The sequence below is a fragment of the Osmerus eperlanus genome, chromosome 21 (assembly GCF_963692335.1).
Source record: "Osmerus eperlanus chromosome 21, fOsmEpe2.1, whole genome shotgun sequence".
Classification (NCBI taxonomy): domain Eukaryota; kingdom Metazoa; phylum Chordata; class Actinopteri; order Osmeriformes; family Osmeridae; genus Osmerus; species Osmerus eperlanus.
In genome coordinates, this window is record NC_085038.1 from 10,419,245 (window position 1) to 10,431,497 (window position 12,253).

Below are 12,253 nucleotides of genomic sequence, written 5' to 3' on the forward strand. Positions count from 1 at the left end.
GTCCTTCTTTACTGCTGCGTCCATCCGTCCGTGTCGCTGTGAAGACGTCCGCTGTCCAAGGAAGAAGAGTAGAAGAGTAGACCAAGAGAGAGATAGAGAGAGTAGAAGAGTAGACCAAGAGAGAGAGAGAGTTGCGACAAATTCAAACGTGTACAACGGCGGAGGTGTGAGTGAGACCAGTCGCCTGTTGGTCGCCTGTGTTTCTCCCAACACTCCAGAGATCCCCCCCCAGGAGGATCGAGAGAGAGAGAGAGAAGACTCATCCTAAGGCTCAACCTTTGTGCAGGAGACAGAGGAACATCCATTTCTGCCTGACCTCTACAGCTGGCCACAGGTATGTAGGTATGTGTGTGTGTGCGCGCGTGTGTGTGCCCGTGTGTGTGCGTGGTCTTTACTTTGTTTCGATACATCCTAACTGCCGTTCTCCTGATTTAGAGTTCATCTAGCAGCTCCAGACCTTTCATTAGACCGTTCTGGAGAAAAGAGACACAAGAAAGGAGAGAAAGAGATCGAATTAAAACAGGGAGAGAGAAAGAAGAAAGGGAAAGAGAGAGAGGAGGGGCGAGAGAGGGAGAGTGAAAGAAGAGAGGGAGAGAGAGACGGAGAGTGAAAGAAGAGAGGGAGAGTGAGAGAGAGAGTGAGAGAGACGGAGAGTGAAAAAAGGAGAGGAGAAAGAGAGGAGCGGGAGTGGAGGAGAGGAGTGAGGGGAAGAGAGGGGAAGAGGTTGAGTTAGAAAGAGAAAAAGAAGAGAGGAACTGACCAGGGCTTGCCTGTTCTATCCTGACCATGCCCCCTCCCTCTCTCTTTCTCACCCACTTTCTTCTCTCTCTCTGCCTGCCTCTTCCTCTCTCTCTCTCTCTCTCGCCCTCCCTCCATCCTGGCAGCAGTGTTCTCAGTGTTCAGGAATAGCATCAGTCTGAGCCTCCGTCTCCCCAGCCAGCCCTCTGGTTCCCAGGCTCTGCTGGGACTGGGTGGGGGGATGTGGGGGTGATAAGCAGCCTGGCCTGTTTGTTTCTGTTGACTTCCTCCCCCCTCCTCCCCCCCCCCCCCCCCCCCTCCATCACCCACCCCTCAGACTTCAGCTAGTTTCCTAGAGAAGGAGACTGTGGGAGCTTGTCTATTGCTGGCCTGTTCTACGGAACTCCCCCCCCCCTCCCCCCACACACACACACCCTACCACCCAGAACTATTAATACCCACTACAGGACAATAATATGGCTACTAGGCCCTTCCCCCCACCCAGCGAATTTCACACAGGCCATGTTCTGATGTCTGTCTGATCTCTGTGCTCTTTCTCGCAGCATCCACAGTGTGTTCCTGACGAGCAGGGCGTGTCCAGCGTGTTTGGCGTGTGCGAGGGGCGTCCAGTGTGTGATAGACGCGTCCAGCGCGACTAAGGTGTGTGTGCGGTGCTCGAGAGGCGTTGTCGTAGCGTGTGTGAGGCGCGATGGCTGACTGGAGCCTCCTGGGGAACTTCCTGGAGGAGGTGCAGGAGCACTCGACGGTGGTGGGGAAGGTGTGGCTGTCGGTGCTCTTCATCTTCAGGATCCTGGTTCTGGGCACGGCGGCCGAGTCCTCCTGGGGGGACGAGCAGGAGGACTTCACCTGCGACACGGAGCAGCCGGGCTGCGAGAACGTGTGCTACGACCAGGCGTTCCCCATCGCGCACATCCGCTACTGGGTGCTGCAGATCGTGTTTGTGTCCACGCCGTCGCTCATCTACATGGGCCACGCCATGCACACGGTGCGCAGCGAGGAGAAGCGCCGCCGGGGTGGCGACAGGGAGGACCAGGGGGGGGGGGGGCGGCGAAGGAGGAGGAGGGGGGGAGAAGGGGGAGCGCGTGGAGGCCTCGGGCCGCGTGCGTCTCCGGGGCGCCCTGCTCCAGACCTACGTGCTCAGCATCCTGATCCGCACCGTCATGGAGGTGCTCTTCGTGCTGGTGCAGTACTTCCTGTACGGCGTGTTCCTGCGGGCGCTGTACGTGTGCCGGGCCTGGCCCTGCCCCCACCCCGTCAACTGCTACGTGTCGCGCCCCACCGAGAAGAACGTGTTCATCGTCTTCATGATGGCCGTGTCCGCCGTGTCGCTGCTGCTGTCGGCCGCCGAGCTCTACCACCTGGCCTGGCGAGGATGCGTCAGGCTCCGCCTCCGCAAGGCCCAGGCCCGGGCCCCGTCCCCGGCCCCGCCGTGCACCCCGCCCCCAGACTTCAGCCTGTGCGTGGGCCCCGCCCCTCCCAGCTGCCCTCCCTGTCCCCTCCGCCTGGCGCACCAGCAAAACTCTGCCAACATGGCAGCCGAGCGGCAGCACGACTTCCTGTCCCTGGCCTACACGCAGAGCTCCGCCCCCAGCGCCCCTGGCCCCGCCCCTCTGGCTGACAGCAACTTCCTGAAGGACAATCGCCGGCTCAGCAAGACCAGCGGCACAAGCAGCCGTGTCCGATCTGACGACCTGGCTGTGTAGACACACACACGCACACACGTCTTGTATACAGACACACGCACCTTGTATACAGACTTGTATCCCTGCTGTTCCCTACATTGACCAGCAGGAGGATTCAATGTCTGTTCATGAGAGCCCTGCTCTCACATCTACCAGCCAATCAGCATGTATTTATCTGAAGAAAATGTTCCTTGTTTTACGTGTATAGTTTATCTCACGTGCATATTAACCTGTTTCAAGTCTGTCTGATATGATCATATCAAACTGTTGTCATGAGGATCGCAGTTCTGTAAACTCTGCACTTTTGAAAATAGAAAACTGTGAAAACTGATCTCTCTCCTTCCTCCTCCTCCTATTGCTGCCCCTCCATTGTTTCCTCAAACAGCCAGACAGCCAGAATTGTAATTCCATGGCCAGAGGCCTTTTATTGGTGGTCCAGCTCAGACAGACCGGGCAGCTGACATCACAGTCCATGATCACAAATCAAGATCACAGGCAGAAAGATTAACATGGTTAAAGCCGGGAAGGAACCTCTCTCTGGATGGACATGCAGGAGTTCTCCATCGCCATGAAGCTTATCAAGCTGAAGCTGCAGGGTTTCTCTCTCTCTCTCTCTCTCTCTCTCTCTCTCTCTCTCTCTCTCTCTCTCTCTCTCTCTCTCACACACACACACACACACTCACACACACACGCACATACACACGCACGAAGCAGGCAGACCTCCTGGTCACCAGGGCTGTATGGTCATCTCAGACAGGAACTCCCCGTGAGGTTGTGTGGCCCCGGCAGGCAGCAGAGCGAGGTAGGTGGGAGTGACGGCACCTTCGTCAGGTGACTTGGGGGCGTTGGGTACCGCCATGTCGGTTCTGACCCAGCCTGGACAGCAGGCGTTCAGCAGGATCTGGTCACCTGGTCTCTCCTGGGAGAGTTGACGAGCCTGGATCCTTGACAGCACCTAACACACACACACACACACACACACACACACACAACTGTATCTACTGTGGACTACCTTACAGTCACCTACACAGATGTGCAGTCAGCGGCGTAACAACGACTTGGCGGGCCCGAGTGCAGATCTCACCAACGGGCCCCTTAACCGACCTATCGTCAGGCGAAATTATTGGTTGTTGAGCTATAGTCTAAAAAAAAATACTGTTATTTTAATGGTGAATGTTTGATTTTATTTTCGTTAGATATGCTAGCGTAACGTTTAGCCTATCTAGCTTTAGCTATTTTCCGACTACATCCTGCACATAGTTTACAATAGCCTATCTAACCTGGCTGCTGCCTTAGCCTATCGGCCTCTATACGTGCATTTTATATATCTAAATGCATTCAATTAGGCTATACCAGACGTAGCGTCCTCTTGAACACTCTTCGCCAAAAATCCAAATGAAGATCATTTTGCCAGCTTTGCCACCCTTTCATCCTGCTCTTTGCGTTCGTGCCGCTTCCTGCAGCCACTTTTGTGTTTGAAGGGCATGGGGTAGCCTACTTATCGCTTACTCAACATGCAACGCAATGCAACATAACACAACAGGATGCGATATTTTCTTACTGTTGAAAATTGAGAAAAAACAGTGACAGAAAAGAGTATCTTACTGACTTTCATACATTTTTAAGCGTTAAAAGTATTAAAGAAAGATTGAAGAAACAGAAAAAAGTTTGAAGTTAGAAAAATGAGCAAATATAGTGATGAAGAGTATATTGCATAACAGTTATCAATATCATAGCAGACAAAAGTATGTCAGCAGTATGAAGGTGAAAAAAAAGTGTTGCTTTGAAACCAAAATGGTGAGACAGTGTTAAAAGTATATCTGTCTTTGTTATGCATTGCAATATTTTCTCACGGTTGAAAAAGGAGAAAAAAGAGTGATGAAAAGGGTATCTTATTTAATTTCATAAATGTTAAAGCGTTATGTTAGAGGCATTTTATATTTTATTTCATTCTAAACCTTTTACATTTTTAAACCCTTAGTATTAGTTAGACTTGTACACTTCTTATTTAAGATTCTTATATGTTTAATGTGTGCACCTTCCTGCCACAGTCAATTCCTTGTCTGTATGATGTTTCTTGGCAAATAAAACCCATTCTGAAAAGTATTAAAAATTTAAAGATGTAGAAACAGAAAAAAGTTTGAACAGTGGAACAGTGAAGAGCGTTGGCCAATCGGATTGGTTCCTTGTTTCTTGTAACGTAGCAACTGTTGGTCATTGTCAACATTTCTAACCTAGAATCTAGGTTTTAGGTTCAAGATGAAGGAGAAACTAATCTTGTGTGCCTGCACAACCAGTCCTGTTCAGACACTTAATTTAAAGATGACATCAAAATAATAATCCATAGTGCAGGGTTGCCGATGTTGTCGTTGTCCCTGGTGAGTTTTTTTAAATTCAATCTCGTCACATTATGTGACTTTGTTGTGCAACTGGAAAAGCTAGCTACAGTACTCTAACTCAGAATGCTGCTGCAAAAAAAGCAGAACTATTGTGGGTGGTAAATAAGATCATGCTACATCTAGCCAGCGGATCATTTCTTGCAAGTGTGTCAAAGTGGTATTTTTTACAGACTGTATTAACACCGTAGGCGTGAATAATGCATGCATCGTCATTGTCGTCCATCTTTAGCCGAAGAAGCTAGAGAGAGGATGCAATGGGAGATTTCCTACAGTAAGCTAGATACTGCTTCAAATTGAAAACGGAGACGATCTTTTGATTAACCCTCGTGCTGCCTTCGGGTCACATGACCCAAAGGTTCATAACGAACCATCATTGTGTTTACCCAATTTTACCCAATACAAAAACAAATAAAAATACTTTTCTTTTAACCTTCGCAATGTGGGGGGTCTGAGACAGCCCGACGGTTAAAAGAAAATGCTTCACTTTGTTTTTGTATGCGGTAAAGTTGTCGCAATACGACGGTGGGTCACAATGACTGATGGGTCAGAACGACCCGAGGAGAACACAAGGGTTAAAGACAAGTTCCTTAACCTCTGTTGTCAATATCGCCGATAAAAAGTAAATACTGTTACGAAGCATTTGTTTGTAGGTAACGAACGATAGACGTAGCCAGTCTCGCCGTTCTATGGCAGCTACAGTACTACTGTACTGTATGATGACAGTCGTAGCTAGCGTTGTAAGCACTCGTCACTAGAATGGCCATAACTTTAAAACAAAAGATCATATTTCATATCAACTCTAACATGGTCTGTATCTTGTATTGAAAGTGCTCGAAAATTAGCTTGTCTAATGTATGGTGGACTGAGAAAACATATTTGTCAAAGCAGAGCGAGCGGATGTCGTGGGAGAATTCCTACTGTTCGATTTACTGCTTCAAATTGAAAACGGAGAAGATATTTAGAGTAAAGACAAGTTTCTTAACGTCTGTGTTCAATATCGTCAACTAAAAGTAAAAACTTTTCAGTTACGAAGCTTTTGTTCGTAGTAACGCCAGCTGCAGTAAACCTTTCGTGACCCCGGTTTAACTGTTCGTGACAGTCGGCTATGACAGTGTTGAGCCTCGATTTTTGCAGATTTCTGTGAAACTTTCTTAAAGAAAAATAATATAGCTAGATTATGTACACTTTAAGATCAATGTACATACCTTGTTTGGCCAATTTGGTCGATTGTGGAAAAAAGTAGAACCGTTTTTAGTTATGGAGAGCCATCGCGCTAGCTTGGAATTGCGTTATCCCACTCATCACTTCAGTGGTCATAACTTTTAAACACAATAGTTTATCTTAAATCTGTCTGCTGTTCTGAATTCACGACAAACGTACGCACATTTCATACGCTCTAACATATCCTCTATCTTGTAGTGAAAGTGGTTAAAAATGAGGTTTTCTAAAAAAAGTAATGCAGACGGAGAAGATTTTTGTCAGAATGGCTCCGTGAAATTGTCTTGATAAATGATGATTTGCCTAACATGATCATATAAATATTTACATCATTAGAAAGCCCTAAATCTTGTCTTCAAAATGGTATAAACAGTTCAGGTATATTATTTGAAAAAGTCTGCATATTCAGGCAGGAAAGTGTTAAACAGTGTCAAAAATTGACGCGGTGAGAAACAGTTCTGTCAGTGCATGACGTCACAATTGAATTTGACTTGAACATTCTGAACCATTGAAACCCATTAATTTTTTTTAGCACTTTAAACTTTAATACCTTAAAAACTTTAAAAGTTATCAATGAGAAAAGTAATAGCACACTAGAGCAGTTCAGACTTTATCAAATGAAGTTTGAACGGTGAAAAAAAATAAAAAAATAAGTATGCAGAATAACAATAGTGTTTTTGCTTGCAGCAAACACACTAATAAGTATGCAGAATAACAATAGTGTTTTTGCTTGCAGCAAACACACTAATTATTTGCTGTTGTTAAGACTATTGTTAACATGTTTATTGGGAAGGTGATAGCTCATAATTATGAATAACTCACACCATAATTGAGAAATATTTGCGAATTGATGGGACTGGATCATATGTAAGCTCTTCCGAAGTTTTGAGCGTAGCGAGGGACCCGCTCAGTTCTCCAATGTGAAAGCAGATGCTTTGGCCAGTAAGGTTGTTTCACTTCTACGATGAGATCGAGGACGGGCCCCCTTTCGCCACGGGCCCTAGTGCAGCTGCACTCCCTGCACTCCCTATAGTTACGCCACTGTGAGCGGTGTATGTGTGTGTGTTGTGTTGCTGACTCACTGTTAGGCCGGTCTTGGAGACGCTGTACGCCATGTTGGGCCAGCCCCCCTGGGCGTGGCTTCCTGCCTGCGCCTCCTCCACGAAGCTCTGCATCAGAGACACTAGCTCCTCCTCCGTGATGTCGTCGCTACGGAAACGGGCCTGGAGGGTGGGGCTACAGCGGCCCAGAGCAACGGAGCCCATACCGCTGGACACGTTCACCACCCTGCCTGCCTGACACACACACACACACACACACACACACACACACACACACACACACACACACACACACACACACACACAGATGAACCCTGACCTGGACTCCAGAACCAGGGCACTGTGTTAAGTGAGTGTGTGTGTGTTCATGTGAGTGTGTCTACCTCCTGGTTTGATGATGGGCAGGAACTCATTACACATGTCTCTGGTGGCAAAGAAGTTGGTCTGAATGGTGACTTCTGCCTGGGTACCAAACGGAGTGGTGTCAGCCACTGTGGACACACATACACACAGCTTAAGTTCACTTCGACTCCACATACCATAGCCGACATACTGCCATGTTCAGCAGAATTCACGTTTAAGTGATGTTACTTTTAAACGCGATTCCTGCGTTGTTCACGAGGACGTCGAGACCGCCGTACTCCTGCTGGAAGAAATCCCGGGCCGCGCACACGCTTGAGTGGTCGTTAATGTCAAGTTGCTGGAACAGCAGATTCAGACCCTCCGCCTTCAAACTCTCCACAGCCGCTGTCCCCCGGCCGACATCCCTTGCGCTAAGAAACACTTCCCCATTGAACTGTTTGCAGAGCGCTTTTACGATGGCGAACCCGATCCCCTTGTTGGATCCTGTCACGAGAGCAACTCCTGGCATATCCCGTTCTGCAAGTGTTTCCACACAGGTTAATTTAGCTCGAGATATAGATTACAACACTATGGTCGGCCAATGTTATTTTATATTAGCTAGCCCGCTAATGGTACAAGAATGTTTCTGTGAACCGAACTTGCATCCGGTGCAAAGTTATCTAGCGTTAATCAGCTAAATTAGCAAACTCTATACAACAACAGGCTACGGCTACAGGCTACGGTAAAAGTATATATATATATACCAATTGTTATTAATATATAATGTTATTTATTGGAAACACATCTGACACACAGATTAATCATAACTTACTTTTCAGATGGCTCTTTAGGTGATGTTTATGATCAAATGCCTGCACCACAGACAGCGTGAACCATAATGTAGGCTTCCGTAGCAGCAGACGCGACGCGAAAAAACAAACACGGCATGTGACCAGTTACTAACAGCGTGCTGTTGGTGATACCAGAGAAACGGGCTCTGGTAATACATAGTTTGAAAGTCAAATACCTAGGTTATAAGCTCTAGGCAAGTGTACGCGTTCACATGCGTACTATAGCTATGTATTCATGCCACAGTGACGGCTGATGGCGCGGCGGAGCGGGAGGAGAGCGAGGAGGAAGAGAAGGAAACGAGAGGGAGTAGCAGCTGTCCAGTCAGGTAGGCTTCCTACCATCGCTTACTGACCATTCAGCTTACTGGACATTAAGGAAGTCTGTCTGTGTGTCGGGTCTGAGACGTGTTTGTGTGTTTTCGTTTGTGACAGTGACGTTGTCTCATGAGCCTCCGTTTGTGTGTCTGAGAAGGTGGCTGCAGAAGCGAGGCTTCAGCTCACGACTGCTGCTCCCAGCACACTTCTCAGGTAGTATCCATCCTAGTGCCCTTTCTAGGTAGTACACACTACTATTCAGGTAGCTAGAGCAGTATTGGGTGTGATAATGTAGTTTGCATGCTCTGTAACCTTTTGACCCTGGCCTGCTCCTCCCCTCAGATACTGGAAGAGGTCTTCTCAGCCTGACAGCTCTCCAGGTAAGTACAGCATTAAACCCTCTCTTTGGGTGTGTGTGTCTCCCATGTCTAACAGCTATGTGTGTGTGCGTCCAGCCAGGTGAACTACTCATCTCCTTACCGGAGTCTTGTCTACTGACCACATCTACCGTTCTAAAAAGCTACCTGGGGCAGTACATCAAGAGGTACACAGTACAACCATAGGTACACACACAGTACATTAATAAGTACACACACACACAAACATACACAACACAGTACAACAAGAGGAACACACAAACACACACACAGTACAACAATGGGTGCATACACACAGTACATCAACAAGTACACACACACACAGTACATCAATAAGTAAGTACATGAAGAAATACACACACAGCACATAGAAAGATGTAGTAATGCACATTTACAGCTGTGTGTGTGTGTGTGTGTGTGTGTGTGTGTGTGTGTCAGGTGGCAGCCTCGAGTGTCAAGTAGGGTAACTAAAGAAGCTGTGTGTGTTTGTGTAGGTGCAAGCGTGTTTCAACGAGGTGTCCAGATGTTATGAGGTACACAGCCTTCAAGGCTGCCACAAGTTCCAACAGGCCTTCATATGCTACGGTCCCCATGACAACCAGCGCCTGCTGCTGGAGTATGGCTTTGTCGCCCCCGACAACCCCCATGGAGTGGTTTACGTGGAGGAAGGTGGGAGAAGAAGGTCACCAAGCAACATCACTTATCCTGGGTTACTCTCAAACAACCCTCAGCTTATTCCCTCTACTTTGTGTGTATCCTGGTTTGTATTACGGTGTGTATGTGTGTTTGCGTGTGTCTATGTGTGTATTCCAGGGCTCCTGCAAAAGTGTGTTTGTGCTGAAGGCAGAGGCCAGCTGGAACAGAAGTTGCTCTTCCTCAAACAACATGACTTACTACAGTAAGATGCAAAACTTGGTCAATGCATGTATGCTAAGCTATGCCACATTGCACCATTCTACACACAATGCTACACTAAGCTACGCTTCTTGATGCTATGCTAAGCTATTCAACACTACAGCACATTCAGTAACTGTACACTAAGCTACGCTATAGTGTAGGATGACCTCACCATTCCTCTCTCCCTCTATCAGAAATCTGACCTTTGGCGTTGACGGGCCGTCCTGGAGACTAATGACTGTTCTAAGACTACTGTCACTGAGACCCGAACACTAGTAAGACTTGTCACAGACACACACACACACTATTCTAAACAGAAATACCAGTTTTAATTCCGAGATTTTGGACAGAAAAGGTGTGTGGCGTCTGCATGTGTGAGATGTGTGTTCTCCAGCCCCCAGTGGAAGAGCGTCCTGCAGGGGGCAGCAGTGAGTGAGGAAACGGAGCAGCTGAGCGTCCTCATGGCTGCTCACACCTGCCAGCTGCTGCTGCAGGACACCGCCACCATTCTGGACCAGGTACCTCTGATAACCCTGACCCCTGACAACCCTGACCCCTGATAACCCTGATAACCCTGACAACCCTGACCCCTGATAACCCTGACAGCGCTGCCCTGATAATCCTGGCCGTAAACGTACAGCACATTCTGACTGTATTTGTGTCCTGTTTGTGTGTGTGTGTAGATCTCCAGGCTGAGAGAGCAGTGTGACCGGGTTCTGAGGGAGCAGTTGGAGGTGGTGGCTCAATTACGTCAAGAGGAGCAAGGCATTCTGGGTAGTTCCTTAGATGTGTTGCGGAGGCTCCAGGCGCACAGCCAGGCTGAGTGAAGCAATAGATGTCTCTGATAGGTCAACATCATCGCTGCCTGTCTAATCACAAGTGTCCTCTCCATGCACCTGAAAAACATGGGTCTTATGAACAACTATGAACTCCTTGATCGGGGCTGATTGCAGTGCCTGCTTCCTTCAGACTGTGTGGGTACAGATCTCAGATCTGGCCTGGGCTTGCTTTTACACCAGGCAGCTGAACAAACAGACACCACACATTTTATATAAACAAGGAAAAACTTTATTAGCCTTTATTAGGCGGCCGAGTCCTCCTGGGGGGACGAGCAGGAGGACTTCACCTGCGACACGGAGCAGCCGGGCTGCGAGAACGTGTGCTACGACCAGGCGTTCCCCATCGCGCACATCCGCTACTGGGTGCTGCAGATCGTGTTTGTGTCCACGCCGTCGCTCATCTACATGGGCCACGCCATGCACACGGTGCGCAGCGAGGAGAAGCGCCGCCGGGGGGGCGACAGGGAGGACCAGGGGGGGGGGGGCGGCGAACGGGGAGGAGGGGGGGAGAAGGGGGAGCGCGTGGAGGCCTCGGGCCGCGTGCGTCTCCGGGGCGCCCTGCTCCAGACCTACGTGCTCAGCATCCTGATCCACACCGTCATGGAGGTGCTCTTCGTGCTGGTGCAGTACTTCCTGTATGGCGTGTTCCTGCGGGCGCTGTACGTGTGCCGGGCCTGGCCCTGCCCCCACCCCGTCAACTGCTACGTGACGCGCCCCACCGAGAAGAACGTGTTCATCGTCTTCATGATGGCCGTGTCCGCCGTGTCGCTGCTGCTGTCGGCCGCCGAGCTCTACCACCTGGCCTGGCGAGGATGCGTCAGGCTCCGCCTCCGCAAGATCCAGGCCCCGCCCCCGGCCCCGCCGTGCACCCCGCCCCCAGACTTCAGCCTGTGCGTGGGCCCCGCCCCTCCCAGCTGCCCTCCCTGTCCCCTCCGCCTGGCGCACCAGCAAAACTCTGCCAACATGGCAGCCGAGCGGCAGCACGACTTCCTGTCCCTGGCCTACACGCAGAGCTCCGCCCCCAGCGCCCCTGGCCCCGCCCCTCTGGCTGACAGCAACTTCCTGAAGGACAATCGCCGGCTCAGCAAGACCAGCGGCACAAGCAGCCGTGTCCGATCTGACGACCTGGCTGTGTAGACACACACACGCACACACGTCTTGTATACAGACACACGCACCTTGTATACAGACTTGTATCCCTGCTGTTCCCTACATTGACCAGCAGGAGGATTCAATGTCTGTTCATGAGAGCCCTGCTCTCACATCTACCAGCCAATCAGCATGTATTTATCTGAAGAAAATGTTCCTTGTTTTACGTGTATAGTTTCTCACGTGCATATTAGCCTGTTTCAAGTCTGTCTGATATGATCATATCAAACTGTTGTCATGAGGATCGCAGTTCTGTAAACTCTGCACTTTTGAAAATAGAAAACTGTGAAAACTGATCTCTCTCCTTCCTCCTCCTCCTATTGCTGCCCCTCCATTGTTTCCTCAAACAGCCAGACAGCCAGAA

General features: G+C 49.2%; 4 protein-coding genes across 4 annotated transcripts; 3 read left to right on the top strand and 1 right to left on the bottom strand.

Moving 5' to 3' along the window:
* Positions 1-108: 108 nt before the first annotated feature.
* LOC134007273 (gap junction alpha-5 protein-like) lies at positions 109-2,772 on the top strand. The gene is given in 3 exon segments (XM_062446591.1): positions 109-334; positions 1,302-1,797; positions 1,799-2,772. Coding segments are annotated over 2 exon segments (1,014 nt in total). The 5' UTR covers positions 109-334; positions 1,302-1,447; the 3' UTR covers positions 2,463-2,772.
* Positions 2,773-2,840: 68 nt separating this feature from the next.
* On the bottom strand, positions 2,841-8,380 carry LOC134007274 (carbonyl reductase [NADPH] 1-like). The gene is made up of 5 exons (XM_062446593.1): positions 8,294-8,380; positions 7,711-7,998; positions 7,503-7,610; positions 7,141-7,349; positions 2,841-3,396 (listed from the first exon to the last, which is right to left on the bottom strand). The coding sequence occupies exons 2-5, from the start codon at positions 7,988-7,990 to the stop codon at positions 3,169-3,171; spliced, it is 825 nt and encodes a 274-aa protein (XP_062302577.1). The 5' UTR covers positions 7,991-7,998; positions 8,294-8,380; the 3' UTR covers positions 2,841-3,168.
* Positions 8,381-8,420: 40 nt separating this feature from the next.
* On the top strand, positions 8,421-10,991 carry LOC134007880 (SET domain-containing protein 4-like). The gene is made up of 9 exons (XM_062447597.1): positions 8,421-8,638; positions 8,745-8,840; positions 8,970-9,007; positions 9,083-9,184; positions 9,499-9,673; positions 9,818-9,902; positions 10,096-10,176; positions 10,296-10,419; positions 10,585-10,991. Exons 1-9 carry the CDS (start codon positions 8,566-8,568, stop codon positions 10,726-10,728), a joined length of 918 nt encoding a protein of 305 aa, XP_062303581.1. The 5' UTR covers positions 8,421-8,565; the 3' UTR covers positions 10,729-10,991.
* Positions 10,826-12,176, top strand: LOC134007881 (gap junction alpha-5 protein-like). Its single transcript, XM_062447598.1, has 2 exons — positions 10,826-10,879; positions 10,987-12,176. Exons 1-2 carry the CDS (start codon positions 10,826-10,828, stop codon positions 11,875-11,877), a joined length of 945 nt encoding a protein of 314 aa, XP_062303582.1. The 3' UTR covers positions 11,878-12,176.
* Positions 12,177-12,253: the final 77 nt, after the last annotated feature.